At 40.3% G+C, this 25,974-nt stretch overlaps 1 protein-coding gene across 1 annotated transcript in view; it reads left to right on the forward strand.

Moving 5' to 3' along the window:
* The window catches only part of LOC126481073 (transmembrane protein 245), a 255,825-nt gene that overhangs the window by 154,453 nt on the left and 75,398 nt on the right, over positions 1-25,974 (forward strand). Inside the window, exon 10 of the mRNA XM_050104559.1 lies at positions 22,584-22,684. Coding sequence (XP_049960516.1) covers positions 22,584-22,684 — 101 coding nt within the window. The remainder of the gene's footprint in view (positions 1-22,583; positions 22,685-25,974) is intronic.

A 25,974-nucleotide genomic window follows, 5' to 3' on the forward strand; every position in this document is an offset into this window, starting at 1 on the left:
GTCTGTCCAATGGAGTGTGCATGATGACTTGTGTGGTAGTGACCACTTTCTGATCTTTCTGTCACTGCCACATCATCACTCTTCTGGACGCCCTTTCAGATGGGCTATGAATAGGGCTGACCGGGACTTGTTCTCCTCCATTGCCACTATTGAGCCTCTTTCCAATGACACCCTTGATGCGGTGGTTCACTCGGTCACCACTGGCATCGTAACTGCCGCAGAATCTGCCATTCCCTGTTCTTCTGGGTCCCCTCGGCAGAGGACTGTGTCTCGGTGGTCACCTGAGATCACTGAGGCGATTAAAAATCGCCGGTGGGCACTCCAGCGTCACAAACGACATCCCTCATTAGAACACCTCATCGCCTTTAAACGGCTCTGTGTGCGGGCCCGCCGCATCATTCGCCAACACAAGCAGGAGTGCTGGGAATCATATGTCTCCACCATTGGCCTCTCAATCGCAGGTTCGGGCCAAGATTAGGCGTGTCCGTGCGCTCTCACTGAATGGTGCAGTTAGTACAACCTCCGACATATTTGCAAACCGCTTAGCAGAGCGTGTTGCTCCGAGTTCCACTTCTGAAAATTACCCACTGGCCTTCCACTCCCTGAAAGAGCGGTTGGAACATTGGAGCCTTTCCTTTCACACGCGTCACCCTGAATACTACAATGTTCTGTTCAATGAGTGGGAATTCCAAAGTGCCCTAGCCACTTGCCCTGATACGACTCCCGTGCCAGATCGTATCCACTGTGAGATGCTCAAACACCTCTCGGCGGACTGCCAGCAATGCCTCCTAGACCTTTACAACCGTATCTGAGTCGAGGGTGAGCTCCCGTCGCAATAGCGGGAAAGGATCTTAATCCCCATTTTGAAACCTGGCAAGAACCCACTGGAGGTGGACAGCTACCGCCCCATTAGCCTCACCAATGTTCTTTGCAAGTTGCTTGAACACATGGTGAGCCGGCGGTTGAGTTGGGTACTCGAGTTTCAGGGCCTTCTGGCTCCGTCTCAGGGTGGGTTCCGTAAGGGCCGCTCTGCCGCCGATAATCTGGTGAGCCTGGAGTCTGCTGTCCGTATGGCCTTTGCCCGCCATCAGCACCTCGTCGCTGTCTTTTTTGACATGCGGAAGGCATACGATACGACATGGCAACATCACATCCTCTCTACGCTTTATGGTTAGGGTCTTTGGGGTCCGCTGTCGATTTTCGTACGAAATTTTCTGTTGCATCGTACCTTCCGAGTGCAAGTTGCGGCCTCCCATAGTGTCCCCCCCCCCCCCCCCGAGTTCATGAGAACGGGGAATTGCAGGGATCTATCTTAAATGTCTGCCTGTTTTTAATTGCAATTAATGGGCTCGCTGCGGTGATGGGAACGTCTGTCTCAGCTTCATTGTATGCTGACAATTTCTGCCTCTACTGCAGCTCCATTGGCGTTGCAGCTGCTGAACGTCAGCTGCAGGGTGCTATCCACAAGGCGCTGTCTTGGGCTATAGTGCATGGCTTCCAGTTTTCGGCTGCCAAGACCTGCGTTGTGCATTTCTGCTGGCGATGCATTGTTCACCCTGAGCCATGGCTTTATCTTGGTGGCGAACCTCTTGCTGTGGTGGAGACACATCGGTTTTTCGGTGTGGGTTTTGATGCCCAGTTGACTTGGCTCCCTCATATTCGGCAACTTAAACAAATGTGTTGGCGGCATTTTAATGCTCTGCGTTGCTTGAGCCACACCAGCTGGGGAGCCGATTGGTCTACCCTCTTACAGCACTACCAGGCGTTAATTCAGTCCCGTCTGGATTATGGGACCCTGGCTTATGGTTCATCAACCCCTTCTGCGTTGCGGGTGCTGGACTCCATCCTTCACAGCGGGATCCAACTTGCCACTGGAGCTTTCCGGACCAGCCCTGTGAACAGCATACTTGTGGAGGCAAGTGTCCCTCCACTGCGGTTACAGCACCAGCAGTTACTGGCTGCTTATGCTACACACGTTTGTAGCTTGCCTGGGCATCCCAATTATCATCTCCTGTTCCCTCAGTCTGTCGTCCATCTCCCAGAATGTTGGCCCCGGTTGGATTGTACAATCGCAGTTCGCATCAGAGAGCTTCTCTCCGGGCTGGGGGTTTTCCCTCTTCCACCTCTTTTCCGGGCCCCTCTCCGTACGCTCCCGTGGTGTGTGCCCCGCCCATGCCTTCGGCTCGAATTGGCACAGGGCCCGAAGGACTCGGTCCCTCCTGAGACCTTCCACCGCCGCTTTCTTTCCATCCTTGTCACGTATCAGGGCTCTGGCGTTGTCTACACTGACGGTTTGATGGTTGCTGGTCGTGTCAGTTACGCTCTCACTCTAGGGGACCATTTCAAACAACACTCATTGCCGGCTGGCCGCAGCGTTTTCACTGCTGAGCTGGTTGCCATCTCTCATGCCCTAGAGTATATCCACTCCTGCTCAGGTGAGTCCTTCATTATCTGTATCGACTCCCTGAGCAGTTTACGAGCTATCGACCTGTGTTTCCCTCACTCTCGTCCGGTAATGGCTATCCAGGAGTCCCTCCATACTCTTGACCATTGCGGCTGCTCTGTGGTCTTTGTGTGGACCCCTGGTCATGTCGGCATCTTGGGCAATGAACATGTTGACGTGCTGGTCAAACAAGCTGTCGGTGCACCAGCCTTATCGATTGGGCTTTCCCAAGAGTGACCTTAGGGCAGTTTTGCGGCAGAATGTACTTCGCACCTGGGGTGAAGAATGGCACATCCTGCCTTCACCAAACCAAACAAACTTCGGGCCATCAAGGAGGCTACTGGTGCGTGGCGCTCCTCCTTGCGGGTCTCTCGTAAGGAGTCTGTTGTCCTCTGCCGGCTGCGCATTGGGCACACCTGGATGACGCACAGCCACTTATTGCACCATGAGGACCCACCTCTATGTCGCTGTGGATCCGCTTTGACAGTTGTCCACATTTTGTTGGCCTGTCCCCTTTTAGCTGTGCTCAGGTAGACGTTTGTGCTGCCTGATATGCTCCCTGCCCTTTTAACAGATGACACTGCCATGACAGGCTTAGTTTTGCGTTTCATTCGGGCAGGGGGCTTTTATCACTTAATCTGAGTGTTTGTCATTTTTTTGTTTTGAGTCTGGCCTTTGGCCGACGTTCTTAGACTTTTTTTTAAGTGTGTTTCTAGGTGGTTGGCTTTTCCTTTTTTGTCTCTATGGTCGGCCAACCACTGTCGCGCTCTGTGTGCTTTTAATTCCTTTTGTCTAGTCTCTGTCTGAGTCTTTCTTATCCTGTGTCATCTGTTGTCATCTCCATTGTTCGTTTTTATTCTGTGTGGGTGTTTGAAGTTTTGGAGAAAGGGACCGATGACCGTAGCAGTCTGGTCCCTGAATCCCACAAACCAACCAACCTTTTCTGGTAGTAGATGATATGATGTTGGTACAAAAAAATTAGCTCGGTCTGGCCAATTCAGTGATTTTGACTTTTCCATTCTGGATGTAGCGCACCTCGTTTCCAACCAGATACCGTACCAGAAGTTAGATTTTCTGTGTTCTCTTCTCTTTTCTTATACTGGTTAGATTGTGCCACTAATTTTATGGCCCACATTACCTTGAAACATGTGGTGCAGCCACGCTTTTTCCGTGTGCACCCTATTCCAGTGGCTGTGCGCAGTCAAGTTAAATCAGAATTGGACAAGTTGATGCCATGAGGGGTCAAACAGCCTATTATGTCTAGTGAATGGTCGACCCCCGTTTTGATTGTTAAAAACTAAATGGTCAGCTTTACATCTGCAGTAACTTTAAAGTTTCCATTAATGCTCAATCTGTCATTGAGACCTACCCTTTGACCCGTCAGGACGAGTTATTGGCCAAACTTTACAGTGGCCAGTTTTTCCAAATTGTATGTCTCCACGTGAACCATGTTTACATTTAGTGATTTTACTGTTTCCTATTCATTTACAGCTTTCACGCCAAATGAAAACAAAACGGATTTCTTTGTCCAGGAGCTATCAAGTGAATTAAAATACATTCACATAGTTATGGAAGTCTAAAATATGTTATTGGTTTCAGTTTTCAGATTTTATTTTATTTTCAGGTTTTTGGCAGTCAGACATTAATTGCTGTGCAGAACGATGAAGTTTTTTTTGTCAGTTTGCTAAAGAAATTTAGCCTTTATTAGTCTTTTCTGCAGAGGCAGTCAATTTATTTGAAACGAAGTGTTTCATTCCATGCTATTGGTTAGTGTCAAATGTGTCTTTATCTTCTGGCTCATATGGCATTATGCCATAATAAGGAACCAAACATGAGATAATACAGTAATGGTACCAAGGAAATTTGCATCCCCAAAACTACACTGAAAAGCTTAATATCAGGTTGGGGCCTACTTCTTTGTGAATCTGGACATGCAAATGTGCACTTTAAGCCGAATTCTGCATTTTAGTTTGTTTTACGAAATTCTGATAATCTTGGAGTATCCTCTGATGATGTGTTCAGTTTATGACATAATGTAAGATCTCTTAATGCTCTATACGAACATATTGGTAGGGCCAACAATATATCGTGGACCACGCATACGGGCTTCCTATCGGTTCATTTGAGCGGTTAACAGAGAGTGCCAGAAAACTGGCCATAGTACACATGCATCACGTAGGCATCCTGTGCTTGGTATTTGCTTTGCTCATACGCTTTTTGTCGAATTTCTGTTTGTAATTTCATATGTGGTTGGGCATCATGTGGCCAGAGCAGCCCTCTGGCATGTTTTTGTTAGGACTTAGGGAGTTGTACCTGGAGCAATAGTTTTATCATACCCTACCTATGTAAGGAATGCAAATAAAGAAGTGGTTCTTGGCATAATATTCATTTCAAAACTAGACCCTGCAGCTCAAAGTACCTTAACATTTTGCTGTGTTGTGACTTTAAAACATTTTGTGTACTCTGCAGTATTGTTTTGTAGCATTTCCAGTCAGGTTTACATGAGCACAGCACTTGTAAAAGCTAGTAAGATGGAATACAAATTTCTAGCAAAAATAAAAGAGACAGTTCCTTGTGTAGCTGACTCCAGAATAAAGGACAATAATTTATTTCATGACTGTTTCAAAATGTGTAAAAAATTAACAAGGTTGTCTGTGAGGCAAAGAAGCTGTACAACTGACAGTTTATATTCTACTCTAGAAATAAGCATAAAGCCATGTGGGGAGTTAAAATGATAAAACACGGTATGCTGCCAGTCTACAATTTAACATGGAACGGCATTCCATAAATTTAACTTGTAGACAACACAAATTAAGAAACAACGTCAAGCCTAGATGAATCACTAGGCAAGTGTTTTGTGATCGAAAAACATTGTGTTTCGCAGAAGGCAGATTTGTAAAATTCTGCTAAAGCTGTAAATATATTTCAAACAAAATATTTAATTCAAAACTACTGACCAAATTTGCCTGCTTAGTCAGCTTCAAGTCAATATTTATGTATGTGCGTACATATATAGCATTAAAAGATCTTACTGTCTCATAAAAGAAACAGGACATCAGAAACTACTTCAACAGCATCAGGATTTCGTAAACCGTGCTAAAATGCTTAATTCGGGTTGAAGTGTACATTTGTATGTCCAGATTCACGTGGAAGTAGCTGATATTCAGCTTCTCTGTGCAGTTTTTGGGATACCAATTTTGTTGAAGTACCAGTACTATATTACCTCATGTTTTGTTCTTTATAATGGTATAATTAGATTTGTGCCAGAAAATGAAACTGTGCACTTGAAATTGAATGAAGTTGATATCAACCAATAGTGTGGATTGAAACACTTTGTTTCTAATAAATTGACTGCCTCGACAGAAAAGATTAATAGAAGTAAATTTCTCTAGAAAGCTGACAAAAATAACTTCATTAAATTGGTTAATGGTTGATTGCTAATAATGTGGAAATAATATAAAATCAGAAAATTGAAACTACTAACTTATTTTAGTCTTCCATGTATGGTCTTATTCTAAATGGTGTACCCAATTTCAAAGATTCTAATGTATTCAAGTAGAAATCCAAAATGAACAAGCTATATACCAATAAAAAGAGGAAGTTTCAAAGTTTTTGGTGGGTGGGCGGTGATGGTTTCAGAAGCAGCCTGTTAGAGTTCACGCAGCAATAGGGCTGTCATTACATATCGCTGTCAGTTGTGAGAGAGATGGTGACTGTGGAGCACAAGGTTTTCTGTGTTCTTGAGTTCGTGAAAAGTGAGTCGCAAATTGCAGTGCAGCAGGCACTTCATACCAAATTCGGTATTCAACCACCCAGTTGCAAAAGCATTAGCAATTGCTTTATGTAATTTAAACAGACTGGGAGTGTATGTAAAGGAAAAAGCACAGGCTGACTGCGTGTGTCAGAAGATGATGTCCGACAGATTCAAGAAAGTTTTATGCGTGGTCCCTGTAAGTCTACCAATAGAGCCAGTCGAGAAAGTGTATGGAAAGTTCTGAGACAATGTTTGCTGTACAAGCCCTATCAATTACAACTTGTGCAGGCTGTCAACCCCAATGACAAAGAGAAGCGTTTCACATTTTATGGTTACGTACTAGCAAAGATGGAGGATGATGCATTTCTACAGAGTTTAATTGTAAGCGATGAAGCGACATTCCACCTTAATGGAAAAGTCAGCAGGCAGAATGTTCGCATATAGGGTTTGGAAAATCTACATTCACCGTTGCAACACGAAAGAGACTCAAGAAGATCAACGTGTTCCGTGCTGTATCGTGTACAAAGGTTTATGGACCATTTTTCTTTGTGGAAGAAACTGTAACGGGAATCACAGACCTGGACATGTTGGAACAATGGTTGTTTCCTCAAGTTATGGAAGATTCCCAGGACTTCATTTTCCAACAGGATGGAGCTCCACCCCATTGACACCGTGATGTACGGGGCTTTTTGAATGACTCTCTTCCTCAACGCTGCATCGGTCGCAGGGGACTTGAGGACCTGGCTCTGCACTTCCTGCCACCGAGATCTCCTGATCTCACACTCTGCGATTATTTCTTATGGGATTATGTGAAGGAATGTGTTTACATCGTGCCTATACCAACCACTCAATGGTCTATGGAACTAGACCACTGCTGCCGTGCACTCAGTAACGGCAGATATGCTTTCGCATATGTGGGACGACGTCGATGTTTGCCATGCTGCCAATGGTGGCCACGTTGAACTTTAATAACATTTATCACACTTCTAATTGTTAAATAATTATTAAAAACTAATTAATTACAAATAATTAAAAAGTATTAAATTTATTAAATTGGTATCGAACTTCATGAAAAAAATTTTGAAGCTTCCTCTTTTCATTGGTATAAAGCTTGTTCATTTTGATTTGTACTTTAATTTGTACTTTTAATACTTTTCCAAATGGCCCCATCATTTAGAATAACCCTGTATTAATTCACTTTTTTTTTTATGGCTCCCAGCCACAGAAATATGTTTTGTTTCCATTTAACGTTGGAGATGTAAACAAAGAGAGAACAGAAATTCCATGAAACATATACACGTGTCACGTGGAGAATGACCCCTCACTATAACTCAGATTGCTCTGCACATGTGTGAATCTGGTAGCTTGGGCACACCAGAAACATTTTCCGGGTAACATGTGGCTACTTGCTGCTACTGCTCATATGGCAGACAGCCACACTTCAAGTAGACAGAAACGGGAGAAGGCACTGCCATTTGCGAATTCAGCTCTGCACATGAGTGTGAGCCTACTGTCAACTACTCAAATGAACCTTATGTCATCGTAGCTGCGCATGCCCAATAATGCCATCTTCTGGTGCTTTCTGACAACTGCTGAAACGAATTCTGAAAGGTCACGGGAAGATATTATGAATGGTGGTTTGAAAAGCATTACTTTCAAAGTAAATTTCATTTTACACAAGATGAATTATGTTATGTGTGAGAATGTGCTTTGAATTTCTTAAATCACAGAGCATTTGATTCTCATTTAAAGCTTAACACTTTGAGAGTTAGCCACTTAGAATAATTTAGAACCCGGAAGACTGGACATTTACGTCATTATTTTAAATTTTACTGGCAGAATTGTGTGATGTATCTTAAAGTGTAACAGACACAAAGAAGACCAATACTATATGTGAAAGCTTAGCTTTCCTTGTAACTACACTGTGTATTTTAATTGAAACCATTAACTTTTCCTATTTGTGTGTTCGTGTTACGTAATAGTGATGATGCTATTGGCTGACTACCTCATGTCTCCCATGCTCTGAATATCTGCTATCATCAGCTGGCGAGTTCACGCAACATAAACCATGATTGGCTTTCAAAAGCTCATCACAATCTTGATTTCAATGCTTTGAAACTAACGTACCTTGTTTGGTGGAATTCGAATATATACTTTTGTAATACGAAAACATGCAGTGTACATGTTGCTGTACATCGAAGATCTTTTTTTCCCCTGTGGTTTGTTTTCTAAAGTGGCTGAAGTTCTACGTCTGTGTACAAAACCTTAACCACTCAAAGGATTTATAATTTTTACAGTTCCGAGGGAAAGTATACTGTCACTTAACACGAAAAAAGTGTATTTCTTCCTGGGAAATCTGGGAATTTTTTTCCTTGTGTGCATATACACCCATTGTTTAGTATGGTTGGCTGGACATGCCTCCAGGCAGAGCTTCTGATCCTTTACGTAACTATTTTGTCTTCTGTCACTGCCTTTCCATGTTTGATGATGTATGTACAGGCTGTCGCCCAGGGTTGTGATCCTGGGCACCTTACGGTGGTATGTGCTTCAGCTTATACGTTCAGGACATGAGGGGGCTCTCTTACCAAGTCATTGGCCCGTCAACAGGTATTTTCGCCCGGCATCAATGGTAACATTGTGTGTCTCATTGCGGCCTCCATGCAGTGTACTACACAACATGCAGTGCTACAGGCAATGGTCTCCCCGTAGCCCATACCACAGCGTCCACAGAAGCATATCCATGTTGATTTTGCAGAGCCCTTCCTAAATTCTTACTGGCCTGGAATCTCCTTCTGCCGCTACCATCACCACATGCGGCGCCCACCACAGAGGTCATGAATGTGTCCTGTCGCCCATCTCAGATGATGCACCCTTTCCTCAAGAGGGGAGGGATGCTGTACGTCATACCTGGACAAGCGTTGGAGCACCAGGCCACCAGTGCACTATGTCAAATACTCTGCCAAGGGGACCTGCGCAGGCCAGCCACTAGAGGCAATTCATGACTTGTGCACATGGTACAACACTACAACCACCGTGCTATCTAGCAGAGGTCCCCTTGATATAAGGACAGTGCGGCAGACACTTGTTCTCAGATTGTTTTCTACTGCTTAATGTACTGTTCATATATTTGTTGTTTATTTGACTGTGAACAAATGCGCTCTTGTTTTTTGTGGCTGCACTATTGTTTTGTTTACAGCATTACAACAAGAGTAGCATGACGAAAGATAATACGAGGGCAGTTCAATAATTAATGCAACACATTTTTTTTCTGAAACAGGGGTTGTTTTATTCAGCATTGAAATCCACCAGGTTATTCCCCAATCTTTTAGCTACACAACACTATTTTTCAACGTAATCTCCATTCAATGCTACGGCCTTACGCCACCTTGAAATGAGGGCCTGTATGCCTGCACGGTACCATTCCACTGGTCGATGTCGGAGCCAACGTCGTACTGCATCAATAACTTCTTCATCATCCGCGTAGTGCCTCCCACGGATGGCGTCCTTCATTGGGCCAAACATATGGAAATCCGACGGTGCGAGATCGGGGCTGTAGGGTGCATGAGGAAGAACAGTCCACTGAAGTTTTGTGAGCTCCTCTCGGGTGCGAAGACTTGTGTGAGGTCTTGCGTTGTCATGAAGAAGGAGAAGTTCGTTCAGATTTTTGTGCCTACGAACACGCTGAAGTCGTTTCTTCAGTTTCTGAAGAGTAGCACAATACACTTCAGAGTTGATCGTTTGACCATGGGGAAGGACATCGAACAGAATAACCCCTTCAGCGTCCCAGAAGACTGTAACCATGACTTTACCGGCTGAGGGTATGGCTTTAAACTTTTTATTGGTAGATGCCCTGAGATGCCCTGGTTTTCCGCCAAAAGAAACTCGATCACTGCCCGTTGTTTGCAACGCACATCCGTTACAGACGCCATTTTAACAGCTCCGTACAGCGCTGTCACCTGTCGGAAGTCAATGAAACTATACGAAACGAAGCGGGAATGTTTGAAAATATTCCACAAGAAATTTCCGGTTTTTTCAACCAAAATTGGCTGAGAAAAAAAATGTGTTGCATTACTTATTGAACTGCCCTCGTAGCTGCTACAAAGTGCAATATCCTCCGTCTTTCTTTCTTTAAAGATGCAGAAAATTGCCAATTGCTTGTCCTGATGGAGTTACTGTTAGTTCTGAGGAAGAATTGCACTCCATCTATTAGCAGTTCATGTGCAAGATACAGTCATGGATGGACCCCATTGTTTCACTTTGGAGTTGTAATTCTAGCTGGCTATAGTGTTAGATATTGTCATTGTTAGTAGACCTAGTTCAGAAGAGTGTGCCCTCCTCCTCATCCCCCTCTCCCCCCTCTCCCATCCCCTCCCCTCCCCTCCCCAAGTTTCTTTGTATTAAAAGATTGCACACATTTACTATCAGGAAATTTCACAACAGAATACACTCTGTTGCAGAACAAATAATTCCCTCAATAATGTTCTCATCATTAAATTTAGCAATAACAAACTCTGCCTCTGTGTTATGTTTAAAAGCTCAGTAACAATGTGTAGGGTGTTGCAGTTGTGGATGACAGCCATGACATCGTCTCTCTCATACTCCAGATTGTAAGAGAAGAGATACAGCAGTTTACAGTAGCCAGTATTGTCAGACTGATTAAGCAAGACATAACAGCCATAAATGTTGACCCTATATGGCAGTGGATGATACAAAATGTTGGATAAGAGGTGTATTAGTTTTTAGAACCAATCTCTGCCACCAGACGAACACACCAGAAAGAACTGACTTAGCCAAAATGGACTTCTGCTGTAGCTGTCAAATGACAACCCAACACAGGTACAACTAACAGCCCCCTACCCCACCAAATATAATGCCCCCTGAAGAAAAGGCATTTGGAGGATAGAAGCATGTTTCCACTTTTTACACCCTGATCGCATTGTATTCTACTGTATAGAAATATGAGTTTTTCACAACTAATGTGCTGCCTGGCATCAACCATTATAACAGTTCAGTTCACATCAGTGAATTGCAGATAATTTAGTCAATCTGTGTGATGAAGCCAATACTATATCCTTTACAAGGTCACTTCCAAACACACTGTAGCCATTCCCTGTCACTGTACAGGGGTATCAGCCGCTCACCTGGCTACCAATTTCAGGAAGACTAAGTGCAATGACTATCTGTGTAAGTGGCTGCCACTGATGAAAATATTCCATGATGACAGTCAGAAAAATGTCCAGAAATCTCATTGACAACATTTACAGGCAACCAGTTCAATTGCTAGTTGATACAGGGGTCTTTCTTTCTGTAATGTTGAATGCTTTTCATCACCAGCTAAAGAAGACAATGTTCCATGAAACGAAAGCAATTGTGTTGAAAATCACAAATGGGAAGTTGTCCAGAGCATGAATTTCAAGAATAACTATCACTAATGGAACATATCCCTTTGAACTTACCACTTTATCAGAATTTAGTTATAATGTTCTTTTTGGGTGGAACTTCTTGAAAGCATTACAAGTAGTCATAGCCCATGGAAGATCAGAACTCAAGATTAACAAAACTATGCCAACAAGCACACATAACAAGATCGCTCTGGACAGTTGTTTACCATTGAAGACATTATTATATCGCCCTCATCAATAAAACAAATTCCAGTCATCAACTTAGATTCTCGTTGAACTGTGAAGCTTTTGTCATTTGCAGAAATCTACTCAGGCTCACAAAAAAATCTGCAAGGCAGTGACAATCATAAGCAGTTTAGGTGGACGAAGAGAACTTTGGGTCACTAAGTGTCACAAGGAGCCACAGTTGATCGCTAAAAGTATCTGCATAGGGGTAGGTGAACCAGTCCAGGAAGGGCAGTTTAAGGGGAGATAGAAGACTATTTTTATCCGTACTCTGCCAATGCTATTTCACCCTTTGAATAGGTACACTTTCCAAAAGGAGTATAAGAGTTGAAACAGTGAAATTTTTACTGAATGAATATAACATAAATGCCTGCATTTACAAGTAAAATGAACAAAAGACCTCTTATGGAGTTTAATAATTTTTTTATTCTTTCAGTAATAAAATTTCACTTTTTTTTAAGTACATTAATTATTATTAAGTTGCTACGCACCATATAGCAGTGATGCTGAGTCACAGATAGGCACAACAAAAAGACTGTCACAATTATATTTTTCGGCCGTTAAGGCCTTTGTCAACAATAGACAGACATATGTGTACACACAGACACTCTCTCTCTCTCTCTCTCTCTCTCTCTCTCTCTCTCTCTCTCACGCAAACGCAACTCACACACGCATTACAGCCTATATTTTCCATTGTTTAATTATTATAAAGCACTTCCTGTTGAGTTACTGGTTCTCAATTTACTTGTAATAACTTATTATCATCCTGAGTACAGATTGACCGAATTTCATATTTGTTTAGAAAATAATGGTATCTAAAAGTCAAAAAAATGTAATTTCAAGAAAAATCAATTTAAAGTTTAGTATTGCAATTGTAGTATAGTTATTGATGAGAATTACTTACTATTAATATTTTCCTATGCCATATTCAGCATCATCTGAATCATACTGATCCTCTTTTCCTCTCTTGGTCCCTCTTCTTTTCTGTCCAGCTTCTTTTGTGCATTTTAAATTAGCAATTTATGCTTTGCAGATTATCTCTTTAATTATTTGCACCAAGGATTTTGTAGTATTTCTACTAGATTTTATGCCCAATACTTCCAAACTATCCAGTTTTATTGTTACACCATCATTAAAGCATAAAATAGCATTATAAACACAAAATTTAAGGGTTGTAATCTGAACAGACACAGTTTTCGGTAACTGGGCCCAAATGACAGAATTCATACATTCATCTAAGTTTTGCGTTTTCCCATGAAGACATTTCTTCAACAAAGTATCTTTACAAAGAACTCTAAATACAGGTTTAATTTCTTTCATTACTACTGTAGTTAAAGAACATCTGTGGTCATGTGTTGCAATTCTCCTGCACTTGCACCAAGTGTCAGGATCATTCGGGCAAAGACAGTACTGAGGATTTCCATTTGTGGAAAGCTTATGGAAAAAGACAGCCCACCCAGCTTTTTTCATGTTTTCTAAATTCCCAACATTTCTTCTTATGGCCAAGTCGTCATAATTCTATAATCTATCTGTTTCAGTGTGTCGGGCAACCTTTATCACATATCTTCTCACCAACTTCCAGTACTATTATTTACTTTTCTGTTAATAATTTTCTCAACCTGAACCCCATTATCTTCTGAACATGACCAATGCATTCTAATTTAGAGTAAAAGCAGCAAATAATGTACAAGGAATAAAAGACACCTGTGCATTATCTCTGCATGGTGCAAGAAAGAAGGCATGGCATTTAAATGCCAGAATGCATAGAGCATCAGGAAAACCATCATAACTCACGAAAAAATTATCGTATTTATAGGAAACAAAAACTGTTTTACGCAGGAAATAGTGGGAATTTCAAATACACAAAAATCTAAAAATCGATTTTCTTAGCCCATTTGCCTTCCATCTCCCCTAATGCCTTCTATGTAGAAGGTGCTAAGGTACCATTGCAGACAACATAGGGAAGGAAGCTGCTGTTGAAGTAACAATATGATGTGGCGTGACCAAGAAACAACATTGGTCAGTTCCAGCCATTCTGCGCCACTTTTCGGATACTTTCATATCAAGAGTGGAGAAGGGTAGACCAATTGGTCCACAGTAGAACACAGTATCATCTCTGGCAATCATCCACCTGTTAGCCAGCACTCGTATGGGGTATCATCAGGTGAACAGTGGATAGCCCACGGGAGTGGAGAAGATACTGCAAGATAACTTCACTGAATCTTCAGAACATCCTTTGTCCTCTCTTGTGGTCCTGATGAAAGAGGACAGTACATGGTGTTTCTGCATTAACTACCGATGACTGAACCAAATCACAAAGAAAGTTGTCTACCTAATGCCATATGTTGATGACATCCAAGACTTCTTGAAAGGAGCAAAGAATTTCTCAGCTGCAAACATGGAAACGGACTACTGGCAAATCAAGGTTGATAAGGCTGATCAGGAAAAGACCCCCTTCATAACCCCTGATGGATTCTGGGGGTTCAGAGTCATGCCATTTGTTATAAGTAATGCTCCAGCCACCTTCGAACATGTGGTAGACAATCTGTTTGAACACCTTAAATTCATATCTGGATGACAATGTCACTTTTGTAAGACATTTGAAAAACATCTAAGCCATTTGACAATCATATTGAAGCATGTTCAGATTCCGAAAAAGTGTTCCCTCTCCGCCCAAGAAATAAAAATCTTGAGCTATGTTGTGAATCTTGATGGAGTATGTCCAGATTCTAAGAAAATAAGAGTAGTCATACATTTTCCGACTCGTGGCACCTCTGTGATGTAAAAAGTTTTCTCGACCAGCGATTCATAAAGGACTTTTGTACCAAGGCATAGCTACTGCAGGGGCCTGCCACATTTTCCTGGAATGAGGTCCAAGAAGGACCCTTCCTTGTCCTTAAGGAGGCACTAACATCTCCATTTTTAGAATTGTATGATGAGAATGCTGAGATAGAACTTCATACTGATTCTAGTGGTTGTGGGATTAGGTACTGTTCTAGTACAGCTCCAGGAAGGTGCTGAAAGGTGATAGCTTATGCTTCCACAATACTATACTGAAGTCAGAGAGAAAGGTCTCTGCAACCTAGAAAGTGTGCCCTTTGCAGTTGTTTGAGCCATCAACAAGTTCTGCTTGTATTTTTTGGGAAACCACTCACTGTTGTGGTGGACCAAAATACATTGTTACAGTCATATACAAAAACAGATGGAAACACAAAGATGCTGATTGCCTTTCAAGGAATCCTGTAGTGAAACACAGCAGCAAGGATAAAATCTGTCATCGCTGCATGATATGGCGTTGCTGCTCAGCAGAGGAAAGGTCCGTCAGTGCTGAAAACTATAGAACCTTCAAAGAATGGGGAACAAACCAAAGGAGAATTCCAATTAATGAAGGGAATATAAATGACTTGACGTAGAGGGTGTGCAGCAGTCTGCAGTTGTTTGCTGATGATGCTGTAGTGTACTGTAAGGTGTCGTAGTTAAGTGACCGTAGGAAGACGTGAGGCGGCTTAGACAAAATTTCTGGTTGGCATGATGAGCCAGCTCTAGCTCTAAATGTGGAAAAATTTAAGTTAATGAGGATGAGGAAGAAGAACAAACTTTAATGTTGAGATAAAGCATTTGCAGTGTCCTGCTTGACACAGTCCACTCATTTAAATATGTGGGCACAACATTGCAAAGCAATATGAAATGGAATGAGCATGTGAGAACTGTGGTAGGGAAGGTGAATGGTTTACTTCAGTTTTTTGAGAGAATTTTAGCAAAGAGTGGTTCACCTATGAAAGATACTGCATATAGGACACTGGTGTGACCCATTCTTGATGGGATCTGTACCAGGTCAGATTGAAGGAAGACATTGAAGCAGTTCAGAGGTGAGCTGATAGATTCGTTACCGGTTGGTTCCAACAATGTATAAGTGTTGCAGAGACACTTTGGGTACTCAAATAGGAATCCCTAGAGGGAAGATGATGTTCTTTTTTGGGAAACACTATTGAGAAAATTTAGAGGATGAGAACTGCTGAACGATTCTATTGCTGTCAACGTGCATTGCGCGTAAGGACCAGAAAGATAAGATTCGAGAAATGAGGGCTCATATGGATGCCTAGAGACAGTTGATTTTCTCTTGCTCTATTTGGGAGTGGAAGAGGAAAGCAAATGACTAATAGTGGTACAGGGTACCCTCTGCCATCCACCATACGGTGTGGCTTGTGGAGTACCTATGTAGATGTAGGCGTAGATTTTGCGAGGAGCTACAAACTGTTGGGGCAGAAATGCTTGCTTATCATCCCAGCTCATCTACAGTGAGCTAGTCTAAAGTTATTCCATAACGCACGAACATCTGGTGACCTGGGGTCCATGAAGACTCTAAACAGAGTCAGACACACGTTTTACTGGCCACTGGCCACTATGTGAGTCGAGTCATTGTAAGGAATGCCACAGACGGGAGCATGTGCTGCAGTTATCTCCAGCACGTCTGGTACTAAATTTGTCTACAGCAGCACCAGTACACCAGAATTGGAATCAAAGTCTTGGGGAAATTTGCGAAGTTGACAAATGGGAATCAGCGGGTAATAGTCTGCACTGACTACCTGAATGCTACGCTGTCACCAAAGCTGTGCGGACTACAGTAGATCTGAGGATTGTGAGGTGTCTTGTAGAAGACATCATTATGAAGCACGGAACAGTCCCTGTAATGATCGCTTATCATAGAAAAGTCTTCCAGTTGAGACTAGTATAAGAGGGAGTTTATTATTGCAATGTCACAAGTGCCTGCCATCCACAGGTGGATGATTTCATAAGATGTTGGCAGATGTGCTCTCAGTGTATGTTTCTGTTAAAAAGAGATATTGGAATACATTTCTGCCCATTGTAACATTCACTTCCAACCCAGAGAAGAGAGACACTTCAAATTTCACACTATTCTTTTTGCTCCATGGTGATGAGGCTGGAATGACAGTGGATATACGTCCGATGCTTTGGATGACTATGTGAAACATTTCATCATTAGGACCGAAGAAGCAGGATGGTCATCTTGCATACGGATCCTAGCCCCCCACCCCCACCCCTCTCCATTTTGTACAATATCACATCCATTATTGCTTGTTGGACATCACAAATAAAGTTGAAGATTATGATCCTTTATCAAGAAGATAAAAATGCAGACATTGTGCATGTCATCTCTATGGTGTCCTCCTACGGTCCTGAAGCATTCAGGACCACTCAAAGATCATGAAGTTTCAATGGGAGGAGCTACCTCTGAAGCTCATCATAGTAAAGAGGATGTGACAACATGACCAGAACATGAAGATCTGCAGATGCTGCCATACAGGGGACCACTGACAAGCTGGATCATTCAGTCCATGTGAAATCAACCAGTGATCTGGTTCTTGACATCACAGATTTTGCTAAGTTTTTGTTCATTTATAGTAGTAATTGTTTGCATGAAAAATCCCAAATTAAAATTTTTTGGACACTTCAATTTTGAGTCATTAATTTTTAAAACTTCCATAAATATGCAGTTTTTGTTACATTTTGAAACCATAAAATCACCTTGCCTCCAAAACTATTTGATTTGCAGATCTAAAATTTACACCATTTTATTCACTTTCTTATAAGCTTTAAAAGTGGATGCTGCTTGATGGTATTCATAATGATGCTGAATTTTCCCAAACAATTTTTTTTTAATTTTTGAAGTGTTGGAACTGGAATTTTTCTGTTTTAATTAAAAAATTTACATTAGTCATGTATTATTTGTTAATGTGTGTGCCAAGTTTCGTAATAGTATTCCAGTGGAAACATATTAGAATACATTTTATTTTACTGTTAAACACAGCAACTAGTGTGTAGTCTGTGGGACTTTTGACATAAGTTATAATACAAACCTTAAATATCAAAAATCAAAAAGGCTGTCAAATCTTTATTATTTTTTATTTGGTGACAATCAGTGTGTTACGTTATTAGACTTACACACTTGAACATAAATTCAAATTTGGGTTTTACATATTAACTGTGAAAATAATGAGAATATTATAAAAAAGATAGTTGGTACTCACCATATAACAGAGATACTGAGCCACAGTACATTAGTCATGTATTATTTGTTAATGTGTGTGCCAAGTTTCGTAATAGTATTCCAGTGGAAACATATTAGAATACATTTTATTTTACTGGTAAACACAGCAACTAGTGTGTAGTCTGTGGGACTTTTGACATAAGTCTGGCAGAGACTGGGGTCGGGTGTTAGTTGCATTTGCACACATGCACATGTGTGTGTGTGTGTGTGTGTGTGTGTGTGTGTGTAATGCTGCTGAAGGCCTTTTTGTTGTGCCTATTTGCGACTCAGCATGTGCGTTGCATGGTGCGAAGCAACTGTTCTTTTCATGATGTTTCAATTTTCCATTGTTTGATTTTAACTGAGAAAATATTTTAACACACACTATACAGCATGTACTCAGAACAGACTCTGAATAATTTAAATAATTATACTTTAAAATACATTAATATTAATTAGTATAATTAATTAAACAGTGTTGTAGTTATTTGACAGTTTGTTACTTGGGTGTCATGAAGTGAGAAATTTTTTAGTCATCTTCAACAAGAAAGACAGAATGTTCTTCCAGTGGCAGTTGTGGGATTTAATTTACAAAGTCTGAACTTCTTTTTAGTACAGTCAGTTTATTTTGTCTGCTTGATTATGAAAATGAAAGAATTGGACCACAAGGATGTATAAATAAATGCTTTATAATGTAATTGGATAGATAAAAAATCTACTCACCAAGCAGCGGCAGGAGAACACACTTATGCAGGTACTAAAGTTTACAAGCTTTTGGAGGCAGTGACTCCTCCTCCTGGCAGAAGAGCTGAAGGGGAAGGAAGAGGGCCGAAGGAAAATGTGGCGAGGCTTAGGAAAAGGGGTAGACTTTGGAAGAGTTGCCCAGAAACACAGGTCAGGGGAGAATAACTGGACAGAACGAGAAGGAAAGACTCATTGTTGGTGACTGCAATCTTGTCTGGTGCTGTCCCCAACAATCACTCTTTCCTTCTCATCCTGTCTGGTAAGTCTTCCCTGACATGAGATTGTGGGTGACTTTTCCTAAACCTCGTCAGCCCTTTTCCGTCATCCCTCGTCCTTCTCCTTCAGCCCTTCTGCCAGAGTCTTTGGCTCTGAAAGCTTGCAGACTTTTAATACCTTTATATATATGTTCAATGCTGCTGCTTGGTGAGTTAATTTTGTATCCTTCCAATTACATTATTTTTCAAAAATTGATTGTTTTTGTTGATGTTAATAAATGGTTTACTTGTCCTTTTTGTTATCAAAAGCTGAAGCAACAAGTCCTGTAATCCATCTGCCACTTGACTCACATGAATGTTATGAACATGAAAAAATTTTTAAAAACAGAAACAATTTTTCTTAACTTTTAGCTTTGCTCGTTGGAATACTTCTCAGTCCGTGTGACTGCAGTGCCTTCATCAAATCTTTTTGCCAAGCTCCTTTTTTGTGCTTTATGCTCATCATATCTCATATAGAAAAAGTTACTGATGGCATATATTCTTTACCCAACTGAAACAATTGGAAGGAAATTTATATTTGATCATGTTGTGCTTTCGCAACTGATCAATATGAATGTGAAGAAAACCGTCTCAACTTTTATTTTAGGTGCATTTATTGAACAACTGGTTTCATTCCACATTAACATCCTCAAGTGCCAAAGTGGAAAAAGTTTGTTAGTTTCATGATTTAAAATGCTTAATTATCCAACAAAACACTGAAAAGCAGATGATTGAATACAAGTACAATATTCCACTTCAGTGGCTTTGTTTGATACTTCTCATATTCTAACAAGAGCCTTTCAGCATTTTATCGGGCAGTTAAGCATTTTAAATCATCAGACTGATACTTTTCTGTCACTTGAGCCTCTGAGCAAGTGTGCTTAATGAGTTACATGCATGCGCCAAGACTTCTTTTTCCCTCACCAGTTCTTTGGCAATTTTATGTCAACAGCTCATCTCTACTGAAGTGAATTAATGTCAATATGAATTAAGGTTTTTCTTTTAATTCAGGTTGGCAGTATATATTTTTGTGTTGTCCCATAAATGTGAATTAATAGTACATTAAAAGTTACATAAAATGGAAAAGGCATAATATCCATTATATATTTATGTTAAATGTTGTATGATATGGTCTGGTACAATTTGAAAATGATAAACCAAAGTATGCTTAATTAGTACTCAATAATTTCTTTTTAACTATAGTTTTATGAACCAGCTAGCAAACCATGTACAGTTGAGGTACAGTTGGCAGTGTGAATTGCAGTGAAATAAAATTTATTTCCATATGTTCCACTTGGAATACCACTATGAAATGTGAAATGTGACACACATGTTAACAAGTAGAACAACCAACATAACCCCCCTCCCACCAATAAAAAAAAAAATCATATTTTGAAAGTTTCAAAAACTAAAAAATTTTGTTTGAGAACATTTAGTATTCTAATGCATTTCATCAAGTAGCACATGTTTTTAAAGCATGTAATAAACTGAATAAAATGGTATAAACTTCAGGTCAAATAGTTTTCAAGATATTGCCATTTTAAGGTTTACAAAAATCTCACAGTATTGGAAAACTCAAGAATGAAATGTCCAAAAAATCTGTAATTATGGATTTTGTCATCTTTTTTAGATAGAATAAAATGACAAAAAATTACCAATTTCCAGATTGTCAAGAACAAATATATTTTTTATTGTTTGATTTCGCATGCCCAGATATAAATCCAGAGTGATGTAGTCAGCTCCAATGAGAACTTCTGAAATGGAGGGTCACTTTTTCTTTCCACAAACAATACGAGACTGGAATAGAAGGGAGAACCGATAGAGGTACTCAAGGTACCCTCCGCCACACACCGTCAGGTGGCTTGCGGAGTATGGATGTAGATGTAGATGTAGATGTAGAAAGGGAGCAATGACGTGAGCTGTGCTGGATACAGTGTGGCATTGTGGTTAGATCTATGGGTCAGGTTGCCCGTTTATTTCTGACCACCAATAATTGTTTTCCATTTAATATTTATCTGTTTTGGAAGGTTCTCAAAATTTCTTGTGTTTGTAATGTTTGTATATTCTGAAATATTTGATGCTTGTATAAATAACAGGACTCTTTGTCCAGGAGTTCAGTTCTGTCCTGGCTATACCTGGCTATACGTTGGTGTTCGTAATAAACTTGCTTTTAGTGCTAAGTATTGTACTTTATTGATGACCCAGCTTTCCAACTTGGACTTTATCATGGTTGCGATGTGGCAATATTTAGAATGAACCAACATGTAATACCTGTCCCATATCAACATACAGGTTTTTATGGTTATGCTATCATTTAAGGAGGACAACAACCGATTCCTTTCCCAACTCTGTATCAACTGAGCAAACACTATATCAACTAGGGACATCAATTTTAAGTTTGCTCCTCTTCACCCTCCTCTTCCTCCTCCTCCCTGTCGTGCTTAAGCATATAAGCATAATACCAGTTCTTGAAAGAATCAAACTCCTCTGCATAAAACAGCTTCAAACCTCAGATTACTTTACAGATGAATAAATATGTTAAATATTTGATGTTAAGTATGTAAACAAGAAGAAATTCAGGAAAGGTTTGAAATTATGCTTAAACTTTGTTGGGAAGTCGCTAACTGCTCTCATTGTGAAATACTGGATGAATCATCAGAACTGTGTGATGTACAATAATATAATTTTGCAGATACATTCAGTGATTGCCTCAAAGTGTAATAAATTAAAACATCATGCCTGATGAAGTTTTACTGTGTGTTGTTTTGATCAGGAGCTAGTTTTTCATGCATATAAATGTCTATGATGTCGGTGTTGTACAATGATATAATCTTGGAAGTGCATTCAGTGTTATATGTGGATACCGTCTATTTCTTCACTACGACTGTCTGGAAAATTGTGTTGCCAGTAGTCGGTAGTAAAGAAGTGGTAAATTAAAATGCCATGTCTGATGCTGAAGTTTTGCAAAGGTTTTAAATTATCTGTAAAGTTTGTTGGCAGTTGCTAAATGTTCTCATTCTCAGATACTGGATGAGTAAAATTCCGTTATTTGTGCACCATCAGTTATGCTGCCTCAAGACAAAGACGAAGTTTCTAACTGTAATACTTATCTTTTTGTGTTCAACTTTTAATGTAAGAGTATACCTCTTAATGAGTAGACTAAGACAGCATTTTAAAAGTTCAAATTCCATTGATGTTATAAAGAATATTGAAAATCAAATCCTTGTTGCCCCTGGAGGTTGTTAGGCAAACTGCAACTGGCACTAGTTTCTATTTCCCGGGACGGTCGCACTGTAATACAAACAGGCAGCCGCCCCAACATGGAAGAATTTTACTTTAGTGTTCATATACTGTATAAGACCTGTTAGATGAGAAATATTCCTGTAACAATTTCTAGATTCACCTATATTTAAGATATGAACAATTTTTCTGTTGCTCATTTGTACTCACTAGATTTAGTGTAATATAATTTTACTTTTTTTATGGAAAAATACATGCTATTAATACAATTTTTCCCAACTTTAGTGGTTTCTTGAGAGCTGTTCTGTATTTATTCAGTTAGGATTTTTTTTAATGTGTGTATTTAGTTTTAGCTGTTCTTCGTTTGATAACAGTTTTGTTTCCACAAAGAGATTAAATATTTTTTTGAAACATTAAGTTTAAAGCTGTAATTTATGGAATGAATACTGATGACATATTCTTTTAATTTTAGATAGTTTTCTTCACAGCACTGTTCTACCTCCTGAGTTCTAGTGGACAGGAGTACAAACCAGTTGATCTCATACGGAGCTTCAGCCCAGATAATGGCAGTAGGTATGCTGAAAATTTTTTATCTGAAGAGACTTCCATGGAAATAACATATTTTTATTGTCTTTCTAGCTTGTAGGGAATACAATCTGTTACATTACTTCCTAGTGTGAGTGTGAATGTTGCTGATGGCTGTATCCAAACATGATTTTCAGTTATTAGCCATTCCTGCAATTTCATACTGATACATTCCTGCATGGTTTGAACAAATCAGTGCCCATCCATGCTACTTTCTTCCAATTATTCTCAATATCCTGTGTTAGATAAATCTGGCATGGATCACATTCCTGGAAATATGGAACTACCCGCCCCATACCACAGTCAACCATGACCACATTTACACAGATGCTAGTGGATAAAGGTATTCTGTAAACTTTTTTCCTCAGCTATTATCTTTTTACCTCTTCATATCAGTCTTAATCTGTACACTCAGTTTTTGACTTTGTTCTGTTTTAGATTATTTCAAAAGCTTCTAGTTTCTTTATGCAGATTTTCTGCAGTCTGGATATCATTTTCATGCCATGTTTTTAACTTTAGCCATTGCCTCTTGGACACAATATGTTACACAATGGTGAAAATACATTGTTAACTTACCTTACATGCTTCTTAACAGGAATTTGACTTCAGTTTTCCCAGATATATTTCCTCCACTTAGTTCTTGTATGCATCTTAGTTTACTCAACTTATTATTCATATTTGAGCATCTTATTCCTTTTTAGAATCTGAAAGACTTGTGTATGCACCATGGCTTAAAGTTATCCTGGTTTTCCTTTACTCTGCCGTTAGTTACTCAGAGCAAAGAAAATATTAGTTATATAATACAACTGTCTTTTCTGAAGTAAAATTAATTTTTATCCAGTATCTCTTCCATTTTATTTTTATTAATTTACTTCAGGAAATGTTCATATAAAACTATCTCTAAAGTTCAAGTGAATAGACTATTAATGACTAGAAAAATGTGTGTATAACAGAACAATTAAACATAGCAGAGGTCCTGTTTGATATACAAACAATATCAGGAACCTTCTTCAGAAACATCGCTCGCAGTACACCAGGTATAAAACAAAGTTTAAAACATACTTGGCTGCTTGAAGACAATAAGTGGAACCATTAATAACTGTTGTAATAAAAACTTATCACAAGACCTGTTACAGACCTTAAGAAATAAAGATAAAGTGACAAAAACTGTTATTTGTACAAAAATTAAAATCCAAACTTTAAATATTATAACGAAAGTCCTTTGTGGAATATAAATAACAACATTTTATATCCCATTTGGTGTAGGCAGAATCAAAGTTCATGATTACTTGCACAGACATTGGCCAAGGAGACCATTGGAACAAACAGGCAGTTCTAAACTGTTGATCATGATGATTTCTCATACCGAACCACTGACTCACTGTGGAAGCAAGCATCACCTCAGTGGTTACACAGCCTCTCTCTGACTGTGTGTATCAGTACTCAGATACAAAAGGGAATGACAATGGTGAAAGTCACCATGTAGCTGGGGCTGCAACCATACTGGGATGAGCAGTTGTATCAAGTGGAGTGGTTGAGGGAAGAAAGGAGGCAGGGAAGATAAGAGACAAAGTAGCTGACAGCTTGGAGCATGATGCAGAGGGCTCACAAGGTAGGAATGTGACATCAGTGAGCTCTCTCTGGTTCAGGTGATGTTATGTGTGACACTTGACAACTGGGGGGGGGGGGGGGGGGGGGGGCGGGGGGGATAGAGGAAAGAGAAAGAAGAGGTGAATGAATGTGGGACAGGTGCTAGCAGAGATCAGGCCAGGAGCACTACAAGTTCAAATGACAATTCTCATGTATGTATTTAAGTGAAGCTGATACTGGGTTATTGGACAGGAGATGGGTTTGATCTAGGTCTTTTGGACTGTGAAGCAGCTGTTGAATGCAAGCATCTCTGTTCAGCAACATTTGCTGCCATTAGGTGCCGAACCTTGCTCTTGTCCACAGTTTGGCTGTGGCTATTGATTTGGGTAGACAGTTGGTTGGTGGTCATTCCCACACAAAATGCCTTGGAAAGTTACAGCAGAGCTGGTAGATTATATGACAAGTTTCTCTGACAGGTCTGCCATGTGTGCTGGTTGCCTCTCCTTGCCAGTTGTCAGTCACCTTTCCCTCTGATCCTTCCATCCCTTCCTCACTTCTTTTATGCCCTTTTTGCTCCACCTGATATCACCCCTCAATTCAGTCAAGCTGCAGTACCATATGTGTGTGTGTGTGCGTGTGCGTGTGCACGCGTGTGCGCATGCGTGCTTTTGTGTGTGCTGTGTGCCTTTCTGTATTAGTTAGCTCTAAAGGTAGAAATTGTGCAAAACCTTCGCAGTGTTTCCCGTCTGAGTTATGTACCTATTGACCACTCAATACCTTCACTCTTCCATTATTAAAATCTATACTTTTCTTAAGGACACAACCATTAAAATAAATTCAAACTAAAATGATCTTCAAAATTGTTGCTACTATTTAATTGTAGAATCATTGTAATGATAACTAATTGAAATATCATACTGGAAATGTAGAAATGTCAAAAACCCCTAAAACTCAGTGAGGCTTCAGGACCTGATGGATTTGCTTAAGTTCTTTGCATAATTTTTAAGGGATTCATTGTGTTATTAACTGTGTTCAGTGCATATCCTTGTACCAGAGAATTGTTTACAATGATTGAGAAAAAACACAGCTGATCTACAGAAATGCAGTTCTTTGTCTCTAACCATTGTCTGTAGCAAAATTCTAGAATGTTGTACATATTCCAACATAATGATATGATTGAAACAAATTAACCTTCTCCATGGCAGCTAGCATAGAAAATTCTGATAACATTGTTCATCTGAAGTGCACCCACACCCCCTCTTCCTCTCACACAAATTTTAGATACTATCTATTAGCGTACACATGCTCAGGAACATGCACATGCACAGACACCCCCTCCCCCCCCCCCCCCCCCCCCCCAAACCAACCTGTAGTTCAAAATGGTTAAGGCTTTCGTAGCCACTTGTTGACAAACTGCATATTGGCTTCTGTCTTGCTTCTTCGGTTGACGTTCATCTGATGATTTTTCTGACTTTTCGCCAGCGTGAGTGGCCGGCACAGTCAAAGTTTCACCCTCCATTGCTGATGGTGGACTGGGCCCAAGCTTGCAGCCGCAGACTGTATGTACCTGGTGTGCCAACATCACAGGGCTTCTCCATGGTCATTTCCAGTGCAGTTCTCCTCTTGCTACCTGCAATGGTCGTTCGCTGCAGCACTGAGAGCCAGGACCCATTTTCCTTGAGGCTTTC

The sequence above is a fragment of the Schistocerca serialis genome, chromosome 5 (assembly GCF_023864345.2).
Source record: "Schistocerca serialis cubense isolate TAMUIC-IGC-003099 chromosome 5, iqSchSeri2.2, whole genome shotgun sequence".
NCBI classification, from domain to species: domain Eukaryota; kingdom Metazoa; phylum Arthropoda; class Insecta; order Orthoptera; family Acrididae; genus Schistocerca; species Schistocerca serialis.